The sequence below is a fragment of the Mustelus asterias genome, chromosome 25, assembly GCF_964213995.1.
Source record: "Mustelus asterias chromosome 25, sMusAst1.hap1.1, whole genome shotgun sequence".
Classification (NCBI taxonomy): Eukaryota; Metazoa; Chordata; class Chondrichthyes; order Carcharhiniformes; family Triakidae; genus Mustelus; species Mustelus asterias.
The window spans coordinates 25,137,392-25,165,363 of NC_135825.1; the positions used below are offsets into that span (position 1 = coordinate 25,137,392).

General features: G+C 43.0%; 1 protein-coding gene across 5 annotated transcripts in view; it reads left to right on the plus strand.

Annotated features, from left to right (window-relative positions):
• Window positions 1–27,972, plus strand: part of celsr2 (cadherin, EGF LAG seven-pass G-type receptor 2) — a 325,531-nt gene that overhangs the window by 289,160 nt on the left and 8,399 nt on the right. For 3 of the 5 annotated variants that reach the window (XM_078242273.1, XM_078242272.1, XM_078242277.1), the window contains 11 exons: window positions 2,976–3,156; window positions 3,327–3,494; window positions 6,514–6,640; window positions 8,920–9,120; window positions 11,336–11,510; window positions 12,269–12,381; window positions 13,306–13,385; window positions 17,817–17,943; window positions 21,159–21,281; window positions 23,694–23,824; window positions 26,088–26,188. In XM_078242273.1, coding sequence (XP_078098399.1) covers window positions 2,976–3,156; window positions 3,327–3,494; window positions 6,514–6,640; window positions 8,920–9,120; window positions 11,336–11,510; window positions 12,269–12,381; window positions 13,306–13,385; window positions 17,817–17,943; window positions 21,159–21,281; window positions 23,694–23,824; window positions 26,088–26,188 — 1,527 coding nt within the window. The remainder of the gene's footprint in view (window positions 1–2,975; window positions 3,157–3,326; window positions 3,495–6,513; window positions 6,641–8,919; window positions 9,121–11,335; window positions 11,511–12,268; window positions 12,382–13,305; window positions 13,386–17,816; window positions 17,944–21,158; window positions 21,282–23,693; window positions 23,825–26,087; window positions 26,189–27,972) is intronic. The other 2 variants (XM_078242276.1, XM_078242274.1) reach the window with 1 other exon arrangement.

The window sequence follows — 27,972 nt, forward strand, 5'->3', positions numbered from 1 at the left end:
GAGTTTGCACATTCTTCCCATGTCTGCATGGGTTTCCTCCGGGTGCTCCAGTTTCCTCCCGCAGTCTGAAAGGCGTGCTGGTTAGGTGCATTGACCATGCCAAATTCTCCCTCAGTGTATCCAAACAGGCACCAGAGTGTGGCGACTAGGGGATTTTCCACAGTAACTCAATTGCAGTGTTAATGTAAGCCTACTTGTGACACTAATAAATAAACTTAAACTTTAAACTTAAACATTTTGAAGTGTAGTCTCTGATTTAATGTATGAAGTAAGGTTGCCGATTTGTGCACAGAATGGCAACACGATAATGATCAGGTGCTCTGTTTTACTGATGTTGACTGAGGAACAAATATCCAGGACACTGGGGTTAACTCCCCTCCTGAGTGTCTAAGTACGTCCAACTGAGAGAATAGATGGGAGCCTCATTAAAATCTCATTCAAAAGACAGCACATCTGCAATGAGGCACTCCCTCAGTGCAGTACTGCCATAGAGTGTCGGCCTTGATTTTATGCTGAAGTCCTGGAGTGGAATTTGTCCCAAAATCTGCTGCCTCAGAGGTGAGGGTGCAACCAGCTGGGACACAGCTGCGGAACTTAGCATTCTTTCTTGTTCACCGGAGTTTGGGATTCAGCCATGAATTAATCAGACACAGACAGCACATCTGAATGCAGCTTCTTAGCTTTTGACCAGGAGTTCAAAGCAGAACTTTGACTGCATCAGAACGACCACTGAGAATGTTGACTCGCACAACATGACATGTCAGACCCATGCAGCATGTGCTTGGATGCCACTTGCCCTTTCTCCTTGCCTTTGCTCCTTATTGATAGGGCTTGCTTTCTTCTATTGGCCTGTACCACTTGTTCTGATTGGCCCAGCTTACCATGTGATAGCTTCTCTCACAACACAAATGTTGCTGGTATTTCCATTGTGCTGAGCTCACGTTTTTTCATTTGGGTTATACACTATTTTAGCAGATAATCAACAGGTGAAGCACACACAATGATCTAAGACACTTATAGGCCAAAATTTTCCCTTCCCACCCACCACGGGAATCGTAGAGGGCAAGACAGAAAATTTAGTGGATCATTAAAGGTCCATTGAGCTCGAACAGGAATTTCCAGTCTTGGGATACGGGCAGCCAATCCCACGCGGTCTATTTGCTTTAGCATTTGTCAACAAAAGGGCAGAATTGTTAAAAGTACATATGCATATATATTATATATCACATGTTGATATGAGCATTGATATCATGGAGAGAATTTTATTGGTCTGCATGAGGCAGGAACAAGGGGGGACAGGGCAGCAAAGTCATGGGGAGTCATAGTTGCTTAGCTTCCCAAATACCCCACCATCAGGGAATTCATAGAATCATAGAATCCTTAGTGCAGAAGGAGGTTATTTGGCCCATCAAGCCTGTACCGACAACAATCCCACCCAGGCCCTATCCCTGTAACCCCATTTATCCTTCTAATCCCCCTGACACTAAGGGGCAATTTTGCGTGGCCAATCCACCTAACCTGCACGTCCTTGGACTGTGGGAGGAAACCGTAGCACCCAGACGAAACCCATGGGGAGAACGTGCAACCTCCACACAGACAGTGACCCAAGCTGGGAATCGAGCATGGGTTTCTCATTCTGTGTGGCAGCAGTGCTAACCATTGTGCCATCATGCCGACAATTTTATTGTCGACAAGCGGAGGAGTGGATAGCTCCCTTCCCCTCACCACAAGGGGGTGGGAATTTGATTGTGTCAGATCCTATTAAGGGCCATTTGACCAGGCCTTCAGCAGTTTGTGGATTGACCTCCCCCAGCATGGGGAGGTCGCCCGCTGAATGAAGATGGCCTCTCAGTGGCAGCCTGGGGGTGGAGGAGGAGGAGCTGTGTGGGTTAGGGTGGGTTTGCACCACGGTTATGTGTGTCAGTCCCTGCGAGCTCGGTGATTCACGAGGACGGGTTTCCTCTTTGTCAGCTTCATTTTGAAATGCTCTGCAATCTCTGATTGGGCCAGCAATTCTTGCGGAAGGACAGCTGTTCCTAAGCAAGACAGTAACTCTGGGGGCAGTTAATTCACGAGTTGCTGCCCATAAAACGAAGGGGGAAATCCCACCAGCCGGCTGTGCGTGTTGTCGATAAACATTTCCGGTCAATGTTGGGACCTCATCAACTTTGGCAAAATCCGGCCCCACACACTAAACAGTGATGTTCGTTGTTTTACTAATCATAGAATAGAATCCCTTCAGTGCAGAAGGAGGCCATTCCGCCCATCGAGTCTGCACCAACCACAATCCCACCCAGGCCCTATTCCCATAACCCCTGATATTTTACCCTGCTAATGACCCTGACACTAGGGTTCATTTAGCATAGCCAATCAACCTAACCCACACATCTTTGGACTGTGGGAGGAAACTGGAGCACCCAGAAGAAATCCATGCAGACACAGAGAGAACGTGTAAAGTCCACACAGACAGTGACCCAAGGCTGGAATTGAACCCGGGTCCCTGGCGCTGTGAGGCAGCAGTGCTAACCACTGTGCCGCCGTGTTGCCCATTAATTGCATTAATCTGTAATGCAATTAGCCACATCTGGACTCGCATGTAGCCGGACAACACTGGTGTTAAGTCATTGTATCTGAATGGGAGAACTGCAGTTTAAAAGGAAAATTATAAAGCAACTGTTCTCTTCAAAGTGACAACAGATTGAAATGAGATAGACCTAGATTAATGCAGCCCACTCACAAAATACAACATGCTCCTATCTGATGTTCGTTAAATGGAGTAGACCGCACGTCCACTTTCTGACCCACAAAAAAGAGGTATTGTCTTCAACACAATCTGTTTGATCGAGTGCCAGTATTGGCTTTTGGCACCAATTAGCAAAGCAAATTGGCAAATCTGGCAGTCTGGAATTCTCAGGATATAAACTGGACTTTCAGAAGCAGCCATTTTAAGGAAATGTAAACTTGTTTTTATTCAGTTTCTTTGCCAGAAAACCTCAAGATCCCAGCCTCCTCGTCTGAAGACGAAAGTGCAGCCCCGAACAGAAAACGGAGACAGTCTAGTTCAAACGAGCAGGACGCCATCGCTAGTATAATCATCTATTGGACACTGGGAGAGCTTTTACCAGAGCAGTACGACCCTGACAAAAGAAGTCTGAGGTAAACCCTAATGGGGGCGGGGGGGGGGGGAATAAAACATAAATGTGTCGCATACTTGTCCAGCCCTCAAACCACAAATTAGTAAAAGTATAGTAGCAAATGTAGAAATATAATGAATTTGTTCATTAAGTTTCTGAATTGCAGGTATCTGATTTATCTCTCTCTCTCAGGGTTCCGAAGCGACCTGTCATAAACAGCCCCATTGTAAGCATTGCTGTCCACGACGATGATGAGTTACTGCAGCACCAACTAGAAAAGCCAATCAGGGTGCAGTATAGGCTTTTTGAAACCGAAGAGCGATCCAAGCCAATTTGTGTCTTCTGGAACCATTCCATCCCGTAAGACCTCTCGCTTATCATTTCTATGACCTGAGTATCTTGGGGAAAGGGCTGTATAATGTCTGATAAGCCTCCCCCCCCCTCACTATAGCATAGATGGATATATGACGTAGGTGAAAAAAGGTTCTGGGATCTGGTAAGAACGCTAGTGGTCAGCCTGGTCTTTTGTCAGGATGATGGATCTTTCTCGACACCAGAGGCAAATTGATTTCCTTTTAAATCTTGTGTCAAGGTGACCTTTTAATTTCCAATCTTGCACCACAAAGAAAACAGTGCGGCATTTCAGTCTAATTAAATATATCTTTCCTGACTCTCTTTGATATTAAAAAAAACATAATTTCTTTCAGATCAAAGATGGAATTTGCGATTTTAAACCCTTAGAATGTTGCATTCTGTGAATGTGAACTGGTATTGGAATGCGCATAAGAGAAATAGAAAGAGGCAACCTGATCCCAAAGCATTGCCGAATGGTCAATTCTAAATTTATATTGCTGTGGAAAGCTGACAGGCATTCACCAGCCTGAGTTTATTTGTAAAGCACTTAACATTTGTTTAGCCTTCAGTTTAAACCTTTGTTCACTCCCCCCGCTTTCCTGAAAGCAGTAGTTGATACTTGTAGCTCTGTTCACCCCAGTAACTCTTCCAAGTTACCATTCTTTTATATGTGTGCTTAGGAACTATGTGTTTGTGTTTGGTACCTGAAATGGCCCTTAATAGCTGTAAGTCTGGCCGCTTGACTCCTGCCAGGGTCCAGGAAGTTTAAGACGTTGCGTGTACAACCCAATTCAGGTATGTCAGGACAGGTGAGGGACTGAATCAAGGAGTGTCCTGATTTCATAGAATCGTAGAATGGCCCATCATGTCTGTTTTGGTTCTCTGTAGGAACAATTCATCTAGTGCCACTCCCCTGCCTGTTCACCGTAGTCCTGCTAATGTTTCCTTTTCAGATAATGACCCAATTCCATTTAGAAAGCCTTAACTGACCCTGCCTTCACTACACTCTCAGACCGTGCAATCCAGATCATAGCCACTCTCTGCGTTAGGAAGTTTTCCCTCATCTCACCATTGCATCTTTATTTTAAATTCGTGCCCTCTAGTTCTCAGTCCTTCCACCATTGGGAACAGTTCAGCCCTATTTACCCTGCGCAGACTTCTCGTGATTTTGAATGTCATTCTCAGATCTCTTTGCAAATTGCTCTTCTCCAAGGAGAACAGTACCAACTTCTCCAAACCATCTATGAACTGAACTTCCTCATCCCTGGAAACATTCCCATGAATAATTTTTGCACTGTCACTAATGCCTTTACGTCTTTCCCAAAGCCTTGTATTGGATGCAATACCACAGTTGAAATGAAACCAGTATTTTTATCTAGGTTTAACATAGCTTCTTTGCTTTTTACTCTATGGCCCTACTGATAAAGTAAGAAGTTTAACAACACCAGGTTAAAGTCCAACAGGTTTATTTGGTAGCAAAAGCCACACAAGCTTTCGAGGCTCTGAGCCCCTTCTTCAGGTGAGTGGGAATTCTGTTCACAAACAGAACTTATAAGTCACAGACTCAATTTACATGAATAATGGTTGGAATGCGAATACTTACAACTAATCCAGTCTTTAAGAAACAAAACAATGGGAGTGGAGAGAGCATCAAGACAGGCTAAAAAGATGTGTATTGTCTCCAGACAAGACAGCCAGTGAAACTCTGCAGGTCCACGCAACTGTGGGAGTTACAAATAGTGTGACATAAATTCTGATTCTAGGATCGCATGATAAAGACTCAGGAGGAAAAAAGCAGAAATATTTATGTGAAATAGTGTGACATAAACCCAATATCCCGGTTGAGGCCGTCCTTGTGTGTGCGGAACCTGGCTATCAGTTTCTGCTCCGCGACTCTGCGCTGTCGTGTGTCGCGAAGGCCGCCTTGGAGAACGCTTACCCGAATATCAGAGGCCGAATGCCCGTGACCGCTGAAGTGCTCCCCAACAGGAAGAGAACAGTCTTGCCTGGTGATTGTCGAGCGGTGTTCATTCATCCGTTGTCGCAGCGTCTGCATAGTTTCCCCAATGTACCATGCCTCGGGACATCCTTTCTTGCAGCGTATCAGGTAGACAACGTTGGCCGAGTTGCAAGAGTATGTACCGTGTACCTGGTGGATGGTGTTCTCACGTGAGATGATGGCATCTGTGTCGATGATCCGGCACGTCTTGCAGAGGTTGCTGTGGCAGGGTTGTGTGGTGTCTTGGTCACTGTTCTCCTGAAGGCTGGGTAGTTTGCTGCGGACAATGGTCTGTTTGAGGTTGTGCGGTTGTTTGAAGGCAAGAAGTGGGGGTGTGGGGATGGCCTTGGCGAGATGTTCGTCTTCATCAATGACATGTTGAAGGCTCCGGAGGAGATGCCGTAGCTTCTCCGCTCCGGGGAAGTACTGGACAACGAAGGGTACTCTGTCCACTGTGTCCTACTGATAAAGCCCCAGAAGCATTCATAGTAATCATAGATTTCATACAGTGCAGAAGAGGCTGTTTGGACCATCAAGTCTTTACCCACTCTTTGACAGAGTATCTTACCCAGGTCCTCAACTGCACACTATCCTCCTAACCCCACACATTTCCCATGGCTAATGCGTCTAACCTACACATCTTGGGACACTAAGGCGCAATTTAGCATGGCCAACCTACCTAACCTACATATCTTTGGACTGTGGGACAAAAATCAGAGCATCTGGAGGGAACCCAGGTAGACACGGGGAGAAAGTACAGACTCCGCATAGACAGCCACCCAAGCTGGGAATCAAAATCAGGTCCCTGGCGCTGTGAGGCAGCAGTGCTAACCAGTGTGTCACTGTGCCACCCCAATCAGTATGGCTTGGTGGGAAACCTGCAGCATAATACATCTGATATAGACCTCTGACTAATTATAAATTGCTTTACAAATGCTGCCTTGTACTTGATCTAGATGTACATTGTGTGATACTTGTGTTTGATCATTTATTTTTAAATGCCACTTTTCACATTCTATGATGCAGCGTTGGTGGAACAGGAGGCTGGTCGTCCAAAGGGTGTGAATTAGTCTTCAGGAACGAAACCCACATCAGCTGCCAGTGTAATCATATGACAAGTTTTGCTGTTCTCATGGACATTTCCAGACGAGAGGTAAATTACAGCACTGTCTCTTTGGTGAAAGTATCACTTTTTTTTTCTAATTGTCAGGCCAGGCCTTTCCTATATTGAGCATGTTCAAACAGTAAGCAGTCTGAGGTATGCAACACATTTGCAGTGTAACAGATCCCATTGTGTTATTGTTGATATAACATTCCGTTTCTCATAAGATCGTACGCTTCTTTCTATAACATTAGCATTTAAATTAAAGTTAGTTATACCCTCCCTCCTGGTACTTTTTGTTGGGAGTTGCTTTGTGAGGCTGATCCTTCCTTTCTGCCAGTCAGGCTCCATAGTCAGTCTATTGTGCCCGTAACTGTCATTGAGATTCTGATTTGGATGAGTGTGTACAACACCAGCCGCCTCAGCCACTTACTCTGAAATGGTGGCTCTAGTGTGGCAGGGTTTTGTTGCCTTGACAATCTGCAGTAAAGTGCCAAAGTCAATCGCTCCGAGGCCCGGAAGGTTAAAAATAGTAAAAGCGGATTAATAAGGAAATAATTAAGTGGCATTGAACTTGAGTTTTAAAAGCCAGATGTATTTAAGGAGAAGGAAGGATCGAAGAAAGAAAGATAGAATTTACATTTACATAGCGCCCTGAACAACCTCACAGCTAATGAAGCCCTTTTGTTGCACTGAAGGGAAATGTGGCTTCCATTTTGCAAGCTCACATAAACAGCAATGCAATAAATGACCAGGGGAGGTTGTTTTGTTAGCCAGGACACCAGGAGAACTGCTCTGGACTTAGAGTCATAGAGATATACCGCACGGAAACAGGCCCTTCAGCCCAACTTGTCCATGCTAACCAGGTTTCCTAGATTGGAACTAGTCCCATTTGCCTGCATTTGGCCCATATCCCTCTAAAACTTTCCCATCCATGTACCTGTCCAAATGTCTTTTAAATGTTGTAATTGTACCCGCCTCTACCACCTCCTCTGGCAGCTTATTTCATACATGACAAAGTTTTTTTTAAAAGATTATTTATTAGTGTCACAAATAGGCTTATATTAACATTGCAATGAAATTACTGTGAAAATCCCCTGGATGCCACACTCCGTGTATGTTCGCGTACACTGAGGGAGAATTTAGCATGGCCAGTGCACCTAACCAGCACAGTTTGGACTGTGGGAGGAAACCAGAACTCGCAGAGGAAACCCACGCAGACACGGGGAGAATGTGCAGCCTCCACACCGAGAGTGACCCAAGCCGGGAATCGAACCCGGGTCCCTGGCACTGTGAGGCAGCATTGCTAACCACTGTGCCACTCTGCGACTTAGAATCATAGCGATATACGGCACATAAACAGCCTAACTCGTCCATGCCATCCAGGTTTCCAAAACTGAACTAATCCCATTTGCCTGCATTTGACCCATATCCCTCTAAACCTTTTTCATCCATATACCTGGCCATAATGTCTTTTAAATGTTGTAATTGTATCCATCTCTACTACCTCCTCTGGCAGCTCATTCCAGATACACACCACCCTCTGAGTGAAAAAAGTTGCCCGATTTCTTCGAATAATGCCACAAGTTGAATTATAGTCACCTGAGCGGGCAGATTGGGACTTGGTTTTATATTTCATTCAAAAAGCACTCTTGGAATACACATAACTTCAGCGAAGTTTTGGCACACGTGAGAAATCAAATCATGGACATATATTGTGGGTGACACAACACTGCTGCCTCACAGAGCCAGGGGCCCGGGTTCAATTCCGGCCTTGGGTCACTGTCTGTGTGGAGTTGGCACATTCTCCCCATGTCTGCGTGGGTTTCCTCCGGGTGCTCCAGTTTCCTCCCACAGTCCAAAGATGTGCAGGTTAGGTTGATTGACCATGTTAAATTTACCTTCAGTGTCCCAAGATATATAGGTTGGGGGGGGGGGGGGGGGGGTCCGGTGGTTTGCGGGATAAATGGGGATAGGGCCTGGGTAAGATTTGGTGGAACATTGATGGGCTGAATGGCCTCCTTCTGCACTGTAAGGATTTTATGGTAGTCTATGAAAAATATGAAGCATTGCATGGATCTTCAGATGCAGTTGATTGCCGAATTCAAAGCACATTTTGTGGTGCAAGGAATAACAATTACCTCATGTACCATTCAGTATGATGTGTGTGAAGAGCATGAACAAGATTATAACATTTTCCTACAGGTAGGTGTTACAAATATCTAACTTCATAAATAACTAGTCGGACTTCAGTCGCAGCGAGTACGGTGTACATAACTATTGGAATACTGCACTATACTTAAAACCTTATTTCTGAAATCCTTTCCCAGAATGGTGAAATTCTACCTCTGAAGCTGGTCACGTACTCCACTGTGGCCGTCTCACTGGGTGCTTTGCTGCTGTCCTTCTTGATCCTCCTATTTCTGAGGACTCTTCGCTCAAACCAGCACAGCATCAGTAAAAACATGCTAGTGGCGCTCTTCTTCTCTGAGCTCATCTTCATCCTTGGCATTAACCAAGCAGATAATCCGGTAAGTGACGTATAAATAAATGGGAGGCAGTCCTTTGCCTGGTGCGTGGGCCACCGACGTCACATTCAACCTCCTTTACGTCAGTGAATGACATTGAATGAAGTCAGTGGTAGTTTGTAATGTAAGTTAATGTGGGAAAAACCAGCAACTTTTGCACCTCATCATACTTGACTGTATAACAGCTTGGCTGTTGATAATCCTCAGTGCCAGGCTGACTGTTTGCGCATTGCACATGGCAGACCGTGCAGTCGTCATGATTCAATGCATATGCAGCAATTTGCTCTCTCTCAGATTTGACATTAGGTCTAACTGCAGCTCTGTGTAAGTTATCACTGCTCACTTGTTTGAAGCATAATCTTTGTACCTTTTAGGAGAATTAAATAAATGAGGTTTAGTGGTCTAGCTTTAATAATTACTGCAATCTTTTGAATTGTGCTTTTGCGCTGGAGGTATGAAAATATTGTTTAAACTAGGCAATGGAGACCTCTGGTGGTACAGTGAGCAAACTACAGTATTGGAAGGTTACAGAATTGGGGAAAAAGCAATTGGAAATGTCTTAAGAACTTGCAAGAATCACTATTAAAGGATCTGAGTGAACCCACCCTCACCATATTGTCTTTCCAGGTTATTCCAGAGGGAAGTGACTGTTCTTGAAAAAATATATTTCCCACATCTATTTGTTTCAAATCTAACTGGCCTAAGTTCAATTCATTAATCATTTAAAAGCCTCAATCTTTTCACCTTTTACGCCTGAATCTCTTTAAGTAAATAACTTTAGGAATCTATGTACATGCTGATTTTGATTTGATTTATTATTGTCACATGTATTAGTATACAGTGAAAAATATTGTTTCTTGTGCGTTATATAGACAAAACATACCGTTCATAGAGAAGGAAATGAGAGAGTGCGGAATGTAGTGTTACAGTTATAGCTAGGGTGGAGAGAAAGATCAACTTAATGCAAGGGAGGTCCATTCAGAAGTCTGATGGCAGCAGGGAAGATGCTGCTCTTGAGTCAGTTGGTATGTGACCTCAGATTTTTGTATCTTTTTTCCTAACGGAAGAAGGAGGAAGAGAGAATGTCCAGGGTGTGTGGGGTCCTTAATTATGCTGGCTGCTTTGCCGAGGCAGCAGGAAGTGTAGACAGAGTCAATGGATGAGAACATTAGACAGGTCAAGGACCAAAAAAAGGCCCTTAAAAGCACATTCCTCTAGTATCCTAATTCTCCCGGCCTAGCATCTAACTTTATTTGGCAAACCCTTAAGAATACCGTTCTACAGTTGATCATGTTCTATTTTCCAAACAGAAAGTTGTTAGTGCCATGTGGAATTTCTTTGTAAAGTTCAAGCAGTAATTAGTGTTATTTCTGTGTGGCAATCCCTTTTTGGCCATTACGACACCTCAACTCAAAAGCTCTTGTTCCCATCTGAGTCCAGCAGCAAATGTCTGTGCGCTATTTGATCCTCACCTAATGTCTCACCTAATGTCTGTACCTCTATCTGCAGCAAGAGGTGCTGGATAAAAGTTAGGCTTTTTTTTCACCTCTCTGGTGGATACTGAGGGTAATTGTAGCATCTGCATTATTGGTGCTGAGATTAGTTTAGTATACTTGGACGAATGTATTGGGATCTTCTTAACCTGTACAACTCAGCAGTTCACCATTTATCTGCAAACTGGCACACAAGTATACATTAACCCAAGATCCTTTGACATTGAACATCTAAAGACTCCATATTAGGAATCTTGCTAATAACTCTTCCTAAATCATTCCACTGCTAATTAGTTTTATTTAGTATTAATAAACCATACTGGTTCATTTAGCTATCCAGATTAATGATAATGTTTTTAAAAGGTAACGCTGAGAGTTTCATCTAGCTCACTGGATAGAGATGTATTCTGGCCTTTGGCCCCATGTTGTGCAGTTTGCTGTTAAATTGTGAGAATGGTTGAAGCAAATAGCACACTCACATTTAAGGGAGGCTAGATCAGTAAATGATCGAAAAAGAGGTTGTTGATCAGGTTCGATGAAGTAGGGTGAGAAGAGTTTTGAATGGCAAAAAGGCTGGCATAAATGAGTCGGGTCAAATAGCCCTGTTTCTATGCCGTAAATTATATGCAACGTCCAGTGCACAGACCTGCACCCACTTGTGTTTATACACAGTAATCAATATCTAATTGACGCATTGCATTTGTCCTTTCTCTTGTCATCCTCAGTTTGTCTGCACTGTGATTGCCATTCTGCTCCATTTCTTCTACATGTGCACTTTTGCCTGGATGTTTTTGGAAGGGCTTCACATTTACCGCATGTTAACAGAGGTCCGTGACATCAACTATGGCCCCATGCGGTTCTACTACATGGTTGGCTGGGGTGTCCCTGCCTTTATCACAGGTATTTGTTCCTTGCCTAATTTGGAAATACTAACTTCGTTCTCTTTTTCCGAGCGAGATGAGGTGCACCTACAATAGTGACATCCACTTTCTAAGTTACGTTCATCTTCAGTAGTGGTACAAAAATCCTAAATATCTGTGGCTGAGAAGAAATCAACTAAGAATATGATTCATTTCCTACTGCACAATAACTCCACATATGTCTTGACATATGCTACATGCTCCCACTAGCTTCTGATGCAGGATGCAACACAAGCCAGTTGGTCTGCAGAAAGGATTTGAATCACAGGATGGTAACAGCACAGAAGGAGGCTACATGGCTCATGGTGCCAGTGCCATCTCTCTGTAAGAGCTGCTCTGCTGGCTCTCTCACTCATCCTCTTTCCCCTGAGCCCTACATTTTTTTTCTCTGCAAATAATAACCCTATGAAAGCCATGATTTAATCTGCCTCCCCCACACTCTCAGGCAGTGCATTCCTGGTCCTAACTACCCGCTGAAGAAAAATTCCTCATGTTACCATTGCTTCTTTTGCCAATCCCGTTAAATCAGTGTCCTCTGGTCCTCAATCCTTTCACCAAAGGGAACAGTTTGTCCCGACCTACAATCCAGACCCTTCGTGATTTTGAATACCTCTATCAAATCCTCTCTCAGCTTTACCATCTCCAAAAAGAACAGTCTCAGCTTTGCCAATCTATCCTTGTAACTGAAGTCTCATATCCCCGGAACCATTCTCATAATTATTGTAACATCTCTTGCAGGTTTAGCCGTTGGCCTTGATCCCGAGGGATATGGTAATCCTGATTTCTGCTGGCTGTCCATCTATGACACCTTGATATGGAGCTTTGCAGGGCCTATAACTGCAGCCGTTTCTGTAAGTTTGCAAATTTGCTCTTAAATAATTAAAGTTTACATCAAAAAGGACAATCTATTACATAGCACTATCATTGGCCGTGGACAGTGAATGTCTCTGAATATATTTTAAAACCCCTCAGCAGACAGGGTGGCAGGATGGTTAGCACTGCAATCTCACAATGCCAGGGACTTGGGTTCGATTCTAGCCTGAGGTCTGTATGGAGTTTGCATGTTCTCCCCATGTCTACGTGGGTTTCCTCTGGGTGCACCAGTTTCCTCCCACAATCCAAAGATGTGCAGATTAGGTGGATTGGCCATGATAAAATGCCCCTTAATGTTCCAAGATGTTGGTAAATATGTGGGTTACGGAAAGAGGGTGGGGGAGTGGGCCTGTGTAAGATACTCTGTCAGAGATTCGGCACAGACTCGATGGGCCGAAAGGCCTCCTTTTGCACTATTGGGATTCTATGATTCTGTGCTTAGCACACCACCTACCAATGTTTTCAATAGGCTTTCAAAATAGTTTTAGCAGCCGCAAAATTTAATGCTCTATCATATAATCAGATAATTTTACAGATTGGAAGCAGGCCACATGTTCCGTCAGTGGTCATGCTTTTCTCCACATAAGCCTACTCGTATTTTCCTGCTCACTCTTCATATCTTTCGATATCCCCCTTTTCAGATACCTTTATTTTAAAAGAATTTAAAGACTATTACAGCACGTGAATGGAATACTGGTGTAAGTGGTTACCTTTATCAGGTAAGAATAAAGGGTTGAGCCACAGGTCCCATTTTGTTTTAAGCACCTTCCATGCTGAGCAAGGCAATCCTGTTTAGCTATCATCTGTGTGTTCACTTATCTACATTAGCAAAGCCTCCATTTTAAAATTCTTATCCTTGTTTTCAAATTCTTTTACACTGTTGACTTTGTATTTTTTTGCAGATGAATGTTTTCCTGTATATTCTGTCTGCCAAAGCTTCCTGTCGACCAAGACACCAAGGTTTTGAGAAGAAGGGAACTGTGTAAGTGCTCTTAGATTAAATCTTTGACAAGGCAATAATGGCTTCACGTTAATTAAAGTTTATTCTAACTAATCTTAAAAATATAATCAGTGGAGGAGCAGAATATTCCAAGCAGTAATAAAAGGCAAAAATAATTGTTTACATTAGGAACTTGTGCTAAACTAGAACGGAAAATGGCTGGTATACAACAGTATTTATGATCTTAAATGACTCTCAAATAGTTAACACTTAACCCATTGAAGTGTTGTGGTACTTTAGGTTTCCAAAATCAACAGGCTGGGGGGAAGGGCATATAAAATATGGCAGGTGCCCAATCCACCTCCTGCCTGCCCATCCCTGGCCAGTTCCCCATCATACAAGGATGGGTAAGTTGCACACGAGGCCACCCATTCTTAGGTCTATTGAAGCGCATAACTGTGCAATAAATTGGCAATTAACTTCACTGCCTTAAAGCACTGGGCAGTTTCAGACGGGACAGAAAACAAAGGGCATTTTTGAAAGGGCTTCATTGAAAAAACAAGATTGAAGGCACAATGGGTGGCACGGTGGCACAGTGGTTAACATTGCTGCCTCACAGCGCCAAGGACGCGGGTTCGATTCATGGCTTGGGTCACTGTCTCTGCGGAGTCTGCACGTTCTCCCCATGTCTGCATGGGTTTTACTCCGGGTGCTTCGGTTTCCTCCCACAGTCCGAAAGATGTGCTGGTTAGCTGCATTGACCATGCTAAATTCTCCCTCAGTGTACCCGAACAGGCGCCAAAGTGTGGCGACCAGGGGATTTTCACAGTAACTTCATTGCAGTGTTAACGTAAGCCTACTTGTGACACTAATAAATAATCTTTTTAAAAAAACTTTAAGTTGTATATGGGATGAGCTGCCAGAGGAAGTGGTAGAGCTGGGTACAATTACATTTAAAAGACATCATGTGTACATGGGGAGCACAGCTGCAAAGAAGTCCCCTTCATTCCTCCCATCTTCTCTCTGTCTCCCCGCTTTCTAGACTCTGCAATCCTTCTCTGCCCTAAAACCCTGGGACTTACTTCTCTCTGGTGACCATTGCTACTCCTGCATCCCCTTGCAGCCCCAATGGAACTTTGGTGCAGCCAGGATTGTTTAAGCTGCCAGTCGATTAGATTGCCCAGCAGCTCTTGAGAGTGAGACTTCCTGTCCATAGAACATAGAACATTACAGTGCAGTACAGGCCCTTCGGCCCTCTATGTTGCGCCGACCAGTGAAACCAATCTAAAGCCCATCTAACCTACACTGTTCCAATATCATCCATATGTTTATCCAATTACCATTTAAATGCTCTTAATGTTGGCGAGTCCACTACTGCTGCAGGCAGGGCATTCCACACCCTTACCACTCTCTGAGTGAAGAACCTACCTCTGACATCTGTCCTATATCTATCACCCCTCAATTTAAAGCTATGTCCCCTCGTGCTCGCTATCATCATCCGAGGAAGAAGGCTCTCACTATCCACCCTATCTAATCCTCTGATCATCTTGTATGCCTCTATTAAGTCACCTCTTAACCTTCTTCTCTCTAACAAAAACAACCTCAAGTCCCTCAGCCCTTCCTCATAAGACCTTCCCACCATACCAGGCAACATCCTACTAAATCTCCTCTACACCCTTTCCAATGCTTCCACATCCTTTCTGTAATGTGGTGACCAGAACTGTACACAATACTCCAAGTGCGGCCGCACCAGAGTTTTGTACAGCTGCAACATGACCTCCTAGCTCCGAAACTCAATCCCTCTACCAATAGAAGCTAACACTCTGTACGCCTTCTTAACAACCCTATCAACCTGGGTGCCAACTTTCAGGGATCTATGCACATGGACGCTGAGATATCTCTGTTCATCCACACTACCAAGTATCTTACCATTAGCCCAGTACTCTGTAATCCTGTTACTCCTTCCAAAGTGAATCACCTCACACTTTTCCGCATTGAACTCCATTTGCCACCTCTCAGCCCAGCACTGCAGCTTATCTATGTCCCTCTGTAACCTGCAATAACCTTCTGCACTGTCCACAATTCCACCAACTTTAGTGTCATCCGCAAATTTACTAACCCATCCTTCTACATCCTCATCCAGGTCATTTATAAAAATGACAAACAGCAGTGGCCCCAAAACAGATCCTTGCGGTACACCACTAGTAACTGAACTCCAGGATGAACATTTCCCATCAACCACCACCCTCTGTCTTCTTACAGCTAGCCAATTCCTGATCCAAACCGCTAAATCACCCTCAATCCCATGCCTCTGTATCTTCTGCAATAGTTTACCGTGGGGAACCTTATCAAACGCTTTACTGAAATCCATATGCACCACATCAACTGCTTTACCCTCATCCACCTCTTTGGTCACCTTCTCAAAGAACTCAATAAGGTTTGTGAGGCACGACCTACCCTTCACAAAACCGTGTTGACTATCCCTAATCAAATTATTCCTTTCTAGATGATTATAAATCCTATCTCTTATAATCCTTTCCAAAACTTTGCCCACAACAGAAGTAAGGCTCATTGGTCTATAATTACCAGGGTTGTCTCTACTCCCCTTCTTGAACAAGGGGACAACATTTGCTATCCTCCAGTCTTCTGGAACTATTCCTGTAGACAATGACGACATAAAGATCAAAGCCAAAGGCTCTGCAATCTCCTCCCTAGCCTCCCAGAGAATCCTGGAATAAATCCCATCCGGCCCAGGGGACTTATCTGTTTTCACACTTTCCAGAATTGCTAACACCTCCTCCTTATCAACCTCAATCCCGTCTAGTCCAATAGCCTGTATCTCAGTATTTTCTTCGACAACATTGTCTTTTTCCTGCGTGAATACTGATGAAAAATATTCATTTAGCGCCTCTCCTATCTCTTCAGGCTCCATGCACAACTTCCCACTACTGTCCTTGACTGGCCCTAATCTTACCCTAGTCATTCTTTTATTCCTGACATACGTATAGAAGGCTTTAGGGTTTTCCTTGATCCTACCTGCCAAAGACTTCTCATGTCCCCTCCTGGCTCTTCTTAACTCTCTCTTTAGGTCCTTCCTGGCTAACTTGTAACTCTCAAGCACCCTAACTGAGCCTTCACATCTCATCTTTACATAAGTCTCCTTCTTCCTCTTCACAAGAGATTCAACTTCTTCAGTAAACCACGGTTCCCTCACTCGACCACTTGCTCCCTGCCTGACAGGTACATACTTATCAAGGGCACCCAGTAGCTGTTCCTTGAACAAGCTCCACATTTCAATTGTGCTCATCCCCTGCAGTTTCCTTCCCCAACCTATGCATCCTAAATCTCGCCTAATCGCATCATAATTTCCTTTCCCCCAGCTATAACTCTTGTCCTTCGGTATATACGTATTCCTTTCCATCGCTAAAGTACACGTAACCGAATTGTGGTCATTATCACCAAAGTGCTCCCCTACCTCCAAATCTAACACCTGGTCAGGTTCATTAGCCAGTACCAAATCCAATGTGGCCTCGCCTCTTGTTGGCCTATCTACATACTGTGTCAGGAAACCCTCCTGCACACATTGGACAAAAACTGACCCATCTAAAGTACTCGAACTATAGCTTTTCCAGTCAATATTTGCTGAGGGGCAGAAGTCTGATCCTGAGCTTGTTTAGCCTGTATCCCCATTGGTTATTGCTGCAGGGCAGGTTTTTAAAAAAACTTTCCTTCCATCGAGGCAAGCAGTATGCCCACCCTCCCATAAAATCCACCTCTATATGCAGATCTACTTCTTTCAGAGGTCTTCTCGACTTCACTGTCCTCATTAATGATACTCCTTAATACTGCCTCTATGATACTATCTCATTGAACAAGCTTGGGCAGCACGGTGGCACAGTTGTTAGCACTGCTGCTTCACAGCGCCAGGGACCCGAGTTCAATTCCCGGCTTGGGTCACTGTCTGTGTGGAGTTTGCACATTGTTCCCGTGTCTGCGTGGGTTTCCTCCGGATGCTCCGGTTTCCTCCCACAGTCCAAAGATGTGCAGGTTAGGTGGATTGACCATGTTAAATTGCCCCTTAGTGTCAAGGGGACTAGCTAGAGTAAATGCATGGGGTTATGGGGATAGGACCTGGGTGAGATTGTGGTCGGTGCAGACTCGATGGGCCGAATGGCCTCCTTCTGCACTATAGGATTCTATGATTATAAGCTTTGAGTCATCTGATGTAAGATCTCTTTATGTGGCTTGGTATATTTTGTTTTTTTATGATGTTTCTGTGAAGCATTTTGGGAGGTTATTGTTAAGGTGCTTTTTAAGTATAAGTTGTTGCTAATTATGTATACAATTTGCATTTTATTGTGTTTGTTGTATATTATTGGGATGTTGCATTTGTTTCCAAGAATAACATTTGTAAGGCAGGTGAAATATTGGTGTCCCACCTCAACAGAATGATTGTAATTTTTGTTTTAATAGATCTGGATTGCGTACTGCATTTGTGGTGCTGCTGATCGTCAGTACCACTTGGCTCCTGGCCTTGTTGGCTGTGAACAGTGACACCATTATTTTCCACTACCTCTTTGCTGGTTTCAATTGTCTCCAGGTAAAGTTTTTCTTCATTCACCTTTAACCCAGACCTGCAATAATTAGTTGTTTTGTTTTCATGATATCATCACAGAATCCCTGCAGTGCAGGAGGAGGCCATTTGGCCCATCAAGTCTGCACCAACCCGCCGACAGATTGGATGTTTACTCCATTTTGGCTGTTAATTATCCCAAGTCACTATTCTTGACCAACCCTACCTGCTTGCAACCAGATATAGTTTGGAACATTGAAACAAGAGTTTAGCCCCTCAAGCCTGTTCCATTATTCAATGACATAAGTGATGATCAATAACCTAACTCCATGTACCTACCTTTGCCCCATATCCCTTAATACATTTGGTGAACAAAACTCTATCAATCTCCAGTTTTCAACTGAATAATTGTTCTTGAATTAAATTCCTTTTGTAGAAGTGATTCCAAACTTATCGTTCCCTTTGTGTGAAGAAGTGTTTCCTAATTTCGTTCCCAAAAGGTCTGGCTCTAATCTTTCGACAATGCCCCCCTCATTCTAGATTTTCTAACTGGATGAAATGGTTTCTTCTGAAATACTCTATCTGTTGTTGCACATAATAAATCATTGTGGTGGAAGAATCCATCCAGACTGGTCTTTTAGGTTCAAGCCAGTTTATTGTAAGGCACTTCCTCAGTGCTACTAACCAACAAGAAGCTCACCCACCCAAGTGCTCCACCTGTCCCTATTTATGGGACAATCAATGTCACATGTTTAACTCGCAATTGCCTTAACAAAGTAATTGTCGTACATGAAGATAGTACATCGACATCTGTTGCCTATAATATCTTAAAATAAATCAATCAATTCATCCTTTAATCTTCCGATTTCCAGAAAATATGACCTTGGTTTGTTTGATTTCTCCTTGTAACTTCACCTTTGGAGGCCAGGTGCCAGTCTTGCAGACTCGTCAATGACCAATGTCTTCTTCCAGAATTTCTTGCAGTATTCCACGTGAATCTAACCAGCCAGAACATGACTTCTATCTTCTTGTGTTCTATTCCTCTAGATATAAAGGCCATCATCCCATTAGTCTTTTGTTTCTTTTCTATACCTGTTCATGACATTTTAATAATCTTGTGTGTCTAACTCCTTAATGGAGATCCACTGTTTCTAGTGTTTCATCATTTCAAAAGTATTTATTTTAAGCTCACAGTTGATGACGTTACATTTGCCTACACTGAACTCCATTTGCCACTGTTTTAATTATCAATACATCTTTGCAATTTTACTCTTCCATCTGCACTGCTTACAATACTGCCTAACTTCGAGTCATTGGCAAATCCAGGTAACGTGAGTTTCTACCTCATCATCTAAGTCGTCAGTAAGCACAGTGAATAGCTGTGGCCCCAAGACAGGCCTTGTGAGAGACTACAACTCACATTCTGCCAATTAGAACAGCTGCCCATTATCTACATTCTCTGTCTCCTTCCACTCTACCAATTTCCTACACAGGTCAGTAATCTGCTTTCAATTCCATTAGCCTTTGCTAACAGTCTCTTATGAGGGACTTTACCAAATGCCTTCTGGAAATCCATATAAATAACATCCGTAGACATTCCCTTGTCCACTACCTTAGTCACCTCTTCAAAAAAGTCCATCATGTTCATTAGGCTTGACCTACACTTTGCAAATTCATGCTGGAACTCTGATTGACTGAAAATTTCTATGGTGTTCAGCCATTCTGTCCTTCTAGATTCTAGCAATTCCCAACAACAACTATCTGGTCCTTAATTCCGTCATTTACACATCATGCAAAATTTTCCAATCTAAAGGAACAGTTCTGAAATGGCAGAATTGTGAAGGAATTTAGTTTGGCCGTCTGTAACATTCCCATTTACTTCCTTTAAACCCTGGGATGAAAACCATCTGGTCCTGTGAATTTGTCACTCATTTATATAATTTATTTCTTCATTATCTTTCTTATGTTAATTTTGTTGAGTCCTTGGGATGTCTGACTTATTCCTTTACTTTAAACACTGATACAAAGTGATGATTCAGTAAATCTGCCATTCCCTTACTATCACTGACAATATTCATAACAAGCAAGGCATGTGGAACTGGGTACAAACAAATTAGGAATTGGAAGTTTACACAATTCCACCTCCCAACGCTCCTGAAGCAAGTTTGCCCATGGCAGATGCAGCGAGCCATTGGCCACTATGGGATCTTCCAATAATGCTGAAGTCTACGGCAATTTGCATTGTTTGCCTGCCTTGCCACCTGGGAACTCACGCTGGGGGGCCGACTTTGGCATGACTGGAGGATCCCACCAATGGGAAGGGCTGGAATACCCTGCCCAATATCATGATCATAGAATCCCTACAGTACAGAAGGAGGCCATTTGGCCCATTGAGTCTGTACCGACCACAATCCACCCAGGTCCTGTTCCCGTAATCCCACACATTCATCCTGCTAATCCCTCTAACACTCAGGGCAATTTAGCATGGCCAATCAACCTAACCCACACATCTTTGGACTGTGGGAGGAAACCGGAGCACCCAGAGGAAACCCACGCAGACACAGGGAGAACATGCAAACTCCACACAGATAGTGACCCAAGCCAGGAATTGAACCCAGTCCCTGGAGCTGTGAGGCAGCAGTGCTAACCACTGTGCCACCCTTGTACCTTATTATTCTGAATATAGAAGCAAGTTGTCATCCAGTCAAGGTTAGCAAAGATCCACTTGTATCCTTAAATTACATATACCATGAGTAATAACATTATTGACACAGAAAGATCAGGGAACAAATGTTAATACTATTTCTAACATGTCCTGATAGTGCTCCTCATACCTATTTTGTTCATGGTATCTTCAACGGTATATACTTTGGATAGTATTTTTAAAAAATAATTGTATTGTTAATTATTATCGGGCTGTCTCCAATTTTGTTGGCTTGGAATTATTGTATTTGTGTCCAAAGATATATTCGTTGCTCACTGGGTTGTGGTACTGAGGAGCCACGCAAAAAGTTCAATTTAGTATCTGTGAATTTGGGCAATCATAAATAGGACTAATTCATCTTTCTTTCATCATAGTATGTTTGACAGGAACTAAAGTAGTAAAATATAATGAGGGCTAGTCAGAGCAAAGAGCGATAACTTGCCAGAAAGGCTGAACTTGCCTCATGAAAGAAATCTACAATACTTTTATTGTGGAGACCAGCTTTGATAGTTTGTACTCATAACATTCTTGTTTTTAGGGTTTATTCATCTTCATCTTCCGCTGTATCCTCAACGAGGAAGTAAGGAAAGCCTTTAAGTATGCTTTCAGTAAGAAGCACACAGATGATACAGTCGGCACAACAAAATCAACACTGGCATCAGTTAGTAGCTTTTTTTGTCTTTTCTTCTTCTTTGTGTATTTACTCCCCACTACCTGCTGAAGAAAAGTCCAATGAAACCACAACCTCATAACAATAGTAAAAGGTCTTTATTATTCACCACAATGAAGGTGGGTGGGAGCTCATGCTCAGAGTGAAAAGATGAAGGGCAAATTCTCTCAACATGTCCACGGCAGGTTTGGTGGCAGGTAGGAGTGGAGAATCGGGCAGCAGTCAAAAAGTCAGAATGCCAATGCAAACTCACATTGCAATTCTCCCAATAGTGGATTAATGGCAGGTCTATCATCCCACTGGCAGGTAGCCTGAACGCCATTTGCATTTATTTGCATCCCTTGAATGCTCATTCAAACATCTACTGAAGATAGATGGGCTGAAAAGTGATATCAGTGTGTTGAACTGGTGTTTGAATATGATGCCCTGCCATCTGAGAGTGGATAAATCTGCTGCCAGCTCAACAGTAGAGTCGGAGGGGAAGTTGCCTGTGCATGATTAATAAGGTTCCGAAAGCTGAATCTGGCACGGGATCCCACCATTCTGGTTGACGAGACAGGAGCTGCTGGAGCCACCCATCACCATATTTAGTCTCAAAATGAGAGATTGTAACCCCAAGTCGGTTAGGATTTCACTGAGGCTGGAAGATTTTCCTAGTTTTGGCTAAAGGTAGGAATTTCCAGGGTAATCCTCACCACAAATGCCTTGAGGTTGGAAGTTACCCGGCTCGGAAAGGATAGAGGAAAGAGTCCATGAGGAGTGGAAAATAGATTTGGACTGGTTCGGAGAGGATAAATATCTACTTAAAGGACAGTTAAAGTATTCCATAGCAGGGATTTTTGATAATTTTAAAAGTTAATTGGCGGACAACGTTTTTGTAGTCTAGAGTCTAAGTTGTCTATAAAGAGTGTTTGATTGATGTTTTAGTTTGCTTGTTACAGTAAAAGTCTCAAAACTTGAAATTGTGTTGTGATCCACTGAAAATTCTTAGTTATCAGTCTCTAAAGGGATTGTATCATATTATTACATGACTAAGGAGATAATAAATGATGGGATTGTGTTAAAAGACCAGAACAAGCTTGATGGGTTTTAGTGACCCCTAGGTGGTAGAAATAAATTTCAGTAATTTGTGTAGTTCTTGATAACCTGAGAGAGAACTGAAGATACATAAACACTTCCATCAATTTTTCATCTTTTTAAAATATAAGAAACAAACCCATTTTTCATGTTGAGATTTTTGTTGAAATTTATATGCTACTAAATCATGCTTTTTTTCTGTCACTATTACTGTTTAACATCAAAGATACTGTAAATAATATGACATTCTCTCAGGTATATTTTTTGTTGAAAATCACAGCCTTTAGAGGCTAATGGATAATGCATGAATATTGACTATGTATTACAGGTTGGCCCAAATCTTCCAGCCTCCGGATCGTTGGAGACCGGATGCACCACTGCAGTGTACGTTGGGACTCTGTGGCAGTCCTCACCCACTGACTATTAGAAGTTTCAACTTCTAATGGGCAATTCCCCTGGTCCCTAGGACACTCTGCAAGTGTCTCTAACCCTGAGTTAGAGTCTTGGAACAGTTCCAAGGTACTTGCCTGGATAATTAGCCATGAAATGTTAAACAGACTAAAACCGAGCCTAACTCCTGGTCAGCTACAGAACTGACTCTCCAGTCACTCAGCTTAACCCATCTCACCCACCTGCCATCCTACCCACCAGTTGCCCAACTCACCTGGCCCCTACCCACCCACCACCCTATCTATCTGCCACTTCACCCACCTGCCACCTCAACAAACTATCACCTACTCACCTTTTTTATTCATTCATGGGACATGGGGATCACTGGCTGGCCAGCATTTATTGTCTACCCCTAGTTGCCCTTGAACTGAGTGGCTTGCTGGGCCGTTTCAGAGAGCACTTGAGAGTCAACCACATTGCTGTGGCTCTGGAGTCACATGTAGGCCAGATCAAGTAAAGAGGGCAGATTTCCTTCCCTAAAGGACATAAAGGACCTCGCCCATTTTATAACCCATTTTACAACCCTACCCACCCACCTACCCCCGATCTACCACTCATTCATTCATGTTCAAACAATGTGGCATGAATAAATCTTATAAAAACATGACCGGCGGTAAACATATGCCATATTTACAACACTATAATAAGTCAAGCAAGCAATAGCATCACATGTTTGTGTGTAAACACCTGGAATACACAACAGCTGTGCTTGTTGATTTTGAAATAAAATTAGCTAAAATTATAATTTTTTTCTAACAGAACAAAGATGCTTTGATACTTTACCCCGCAAGTGAGACGCTCTTCTCAATGTTTGCTTGAAGTAGTTGATTTGAAGAAACGACATAATCTTAATTGCTTCATGCCTTTTGTTTTAAGCAGTCATTGTGTAATAACACGTACATTGATGGTCGAACGTATCGCTCAGCCTTTGGAGATTCAGCTGGGTCAGTGAGCAGTGCTTCAAGGTCAGGGAAAAGTCACAACAGCTACATTGCATTTGTTCTCAGGTAATGTGACACGGTGGGAGCACTCTTGACTAACTCAATCTAATTCAGTCATTGTTATAGTGATTTTAAAGACTTCCCTGAGTTGACATTTCGCTTTCATGGGGGTTCAAAATCCTGGAGCTCTCTCTAATAACACTGTTTGTGTACCTACACCACAGGGACTGTGCAGCGTTTGAAGGAGGCAGCTCACACCACCTTCTTGAGGGCAATTAGGATTGGGCAATAAATGTTGGCCTAGCCAGCAATGTCCATACCCCATAAAATAATTTTTAAGATTTCAAAATGCGTTCCCAGTCACCTCTGAATTTCCATTAGAGAACAAGATTAATTGCATATTTAAATAGTTTTTAATTTCAAAGTTGTTTTGGAATCCTGTAGTTTGCTTGTAAGGAAGGATGACAATCAAAATCTTGCCTCTAATACAGTGAAAAGCCAAGATGAAAGCAGTGTTACGGTTTGGGCTCAGATAGATCGTGAAGAAGGAAGGAAGGGCAGTTTACCACTGTCATAGTCACATATGATCTCCTTGTCACTTTGATAAGACCAGCTCAGTATTTGGGAGATGAAAGCACATTCAAAGACTTTGGAGAGGAAAGGGAATGTTTGTAATGAAGGTGAGGCAAAGATAGGCGGTGGAATTTTCCTATCCCGCCTTCATGAAAATTGTAGCTGGCGGGACAGGACCATGCAAAGGTCCATTGATCTCGGACTGGATTTTCCTGTCTTGGGGCGAGCGCGGCCGGAAAATTCCACCCGGGGTTTAGAGAAAGGAGATTACAATGGCAGATTTTCACCAGTATAATATTTTGAAGAGAAGTGATCCCTATTCAACAATAATAGTTGAGCCCATGTTGCTGTTATAGATTATGCCCTGTGCACCTTGACCTTGGTGCACAGGGCATAATTTCAACATTTGTGGTGGCACAGTGGTTAGCACTGCTGCCTCACAGTGCCAGGGACCCAGTTCAATTCCGGCCTCTTGTCACTGTCTGTGTGGAGTTTGCACTTTCACCCCGTTTCTGTATGGGTTTCCTCCGGGTGCTCCGGTTTCTCCCACAGTCCAAAGATGTGTGGGTTAGGTTGATTGGCCATGCTCAATTGACCCTAGTATCGGGGAGTAGCAGGGTAAATATGTGGGGTTACAGGAATAGGGCCTGGGTGGGATTGTGGTTGGTGCAGACTCGATAGGCCGAAAAGCCTCCTTCTGCACTGTAGGGCTTCTATGGATTCTATGATATTATAAAGCTGTGAATTGTAGGGAGGATGATGTAGAACTTCAAAGGGATATGGACAGGTTAGTGGAGTGGGTGGACAGGTAGCAGATGAACTTCAATACAGAGAAGAGTGAAGTGATTCATTTTGGTAGGAAGAAAGTGGAGAGACGATATAAAATAAAAGTTATGATTCGAAAGTGGGTGCCGGAGCTGAGGCACCTGGGTGAAAATGTTCACAAATCATTGAAGGTGGCAGGACAGGCTGAAAGCATGGTTAATAAAACTATTTTAGGGTTTTTTTTAATAGTGGCATCTAAGAAGTATGTTAAACCTGTGTAAAATACAAGTTTGGCCTCAACTGGAGTATTTCGCCCAGATCTGGGCACCACAGTTCAAGACAGATGTGAAGGTATGAGAGAGAGTGCAAAAAAGATTCATAGGAATGGTTTCAGGAATGAGGAACTTCAGTTACGTTGGAAGAAGGTGGGACTGTTTTCCTTGGAGAAGAGAAGCTTTAGAGGAGATATGATAGAGGTATCAAAGATTATGAGGGATCTGGACAGAGTAGATGGGGGGGGGGGAAACTGCTCCCATTGGAGGAAGGATCAAGAACAAAATGGCACTGATTTTTTAAGGTAATTGGCAAAAGAAATAAAGGAGACACGAGGAGAAACGTTTTCATGCAGCAAGTGATTGAGATTTGGAATGCGCTGCCTGAGAATATGGTGGATGCAGATTCATTCAGAGCATTCAAGAAGGAATTGGATTGTTACCTGACAGAAAGAATGGGAAGAAGGCAATGCAATGGTCGTTTGGAGAGTCGGAGTGGACATAATGGGCTGAATGACCTCCCTCTGTGCAGTAACAATTCTGTGATTTTTATTCCTGACTGAATATTAAAGTAAAGCAAGCCGGTTATATAAGGATAAATTGAGGCTTTGTTCAATTCTGCAGTCTTGCCTGTATTTCATGGTCAGATTTGTGGCCCCAGATGTATCGATGCCTGCATTAACATCACTGCTGATGACAAATGATTTTCTTTTCTTTAGGGAAGAAGCTGCTTTGAATAACAGTACCTCAAGTCAAGCCCACGTTGCCCTCACTGACCATGCCACTTCCTTATTTCATGAGATTAAGGCAAACCCAGATGGTAAGAAAGCATATTGGTGGTAATGTGCATCTTTCATTCGTCAATTCTATTGCATGACCTTACATGCTCGATCAAAAACCTCTGGAAGATGTGCAAGCCGAGATTTATTCATTTAATAACAGTTTCTCAACCAAATTTAATTAAAATGGAATCAAAGCACTAAACAACTTAAAATCCAGTTCTAGTAAATACCAAGTAACTATTATGAGCTGTCCATTCTTTAAGAATGGGTCAGTCGTTCTTTGTACTGCTGTTTAAAAAGAAAAGGTCCTTTTTGCCACTAGAAACAAGAGCATTTTTATTTTTAAAATCTGTGATAATGTTAGGGGAAAGGTCACCTTATAATTCATTCAAGTTATTTGCATTGTTTAGCACTATAAATACTGTGGCTACCAGAGCAGGTCAAAGGTTAGGAACCCTGTGGTGAGTAACTCACCTCCTGACCACCAAATCTGTCCACCATTTACAAGGCCCAAGTCAGGAGTTTAATGGAATACCCTCCACTTGCCTGGATGAGTGTGGCTCTAACAACACTCAAGAAGCTCAGCACCATCCAGGACAAAGCAGCCCCGCTTGATTGCTACCCCTTGCACAAACACTCAAGCCCTCCACTAATGATGGAACAGTAACAGCCATGAAAACCATCTAAAGATGCACTGCAGGAACCCACCTTTTTCATAGTAACTTCATTGCAGTGTTAATGTAAGTCTATGTGTGACTCTAATAAATACACTTAAACTTAAAAACTTAGGCAGCACCCTCCAAACCCACAACCACTACAGTCTAGAAGGACAAGATATCTGGGAACACCACCAGCTGGAGCTTCCCCTCCAAGTCACTCACCATACTGATTTGGAAATATATTGCCATTCCTTCACTGTCACTGGGTCAAAATCCTGGAATCTCCCCCCCCCCCCCAACAGCACTATGGGTGTACGTACACCTCACGGACTATAGCGGTTCAAGAAGACAGCTCACCACCACCTTCTGATGGGCAATTAGGGATGGGCAATAAACGTTGGCCTAGCCAGCAATGCCCACATCCCGTAAATTAATTTTAAAAGTAAACTAGAAATTACACAATGGTATCTTAATGCTGCTGACTGTACATTTTGATTATAATTTGCCTTAAAGACCTGAAGATGAGAATTATTTGATTGTGTAAGAGAAATTGGCATCCTTCCTGGTTCTGGATATTGAATAAAGAATAGAGATGCTTAAGTGTCTTTATTAACAGAGAAATAACTTTTTTGGATCTTTGATTTGTATTCCACTATTAATATTAGTGGAAAGGACATATCAGTAAATTTCCATTTCCTGAGGAAATTAGAGGATCTATATATTCTACTGGGATTCTTCCATTCATAGTCTCCATGGACATCCCTGAAGCAATGTGAGTTTCTCCTCACAGGGAAGAAATATATGTTATAATGCTTCCAAACAGGGAAAGAATTTTCCAATGCTTTGCTGCTTCTTTAGTTAACACAATATTCAGTGGTTGAATATAGTTATGCTTCAATGATTAATATTTCTACATTTAAGACTGCTGTTGAATGAATATGTTCAACTAAATTCTCCCATAATCTTGAATGGGAGGTGCCCATTTACTGGGCAGCCTAGTATCTTAGTTGACTATGCTTTATGAGACTGATTAAACTCCCTGGGTGGAATTTTCCCACCCTGCCCACCACGGGAATGGTAGCAGGTGGGGGCAGACCATGCAAAGGCCCGTTGACCTCAGGCAGGATTTTCCAGTCTTGGGGCAAGCGCAGCTGGAAATTCCC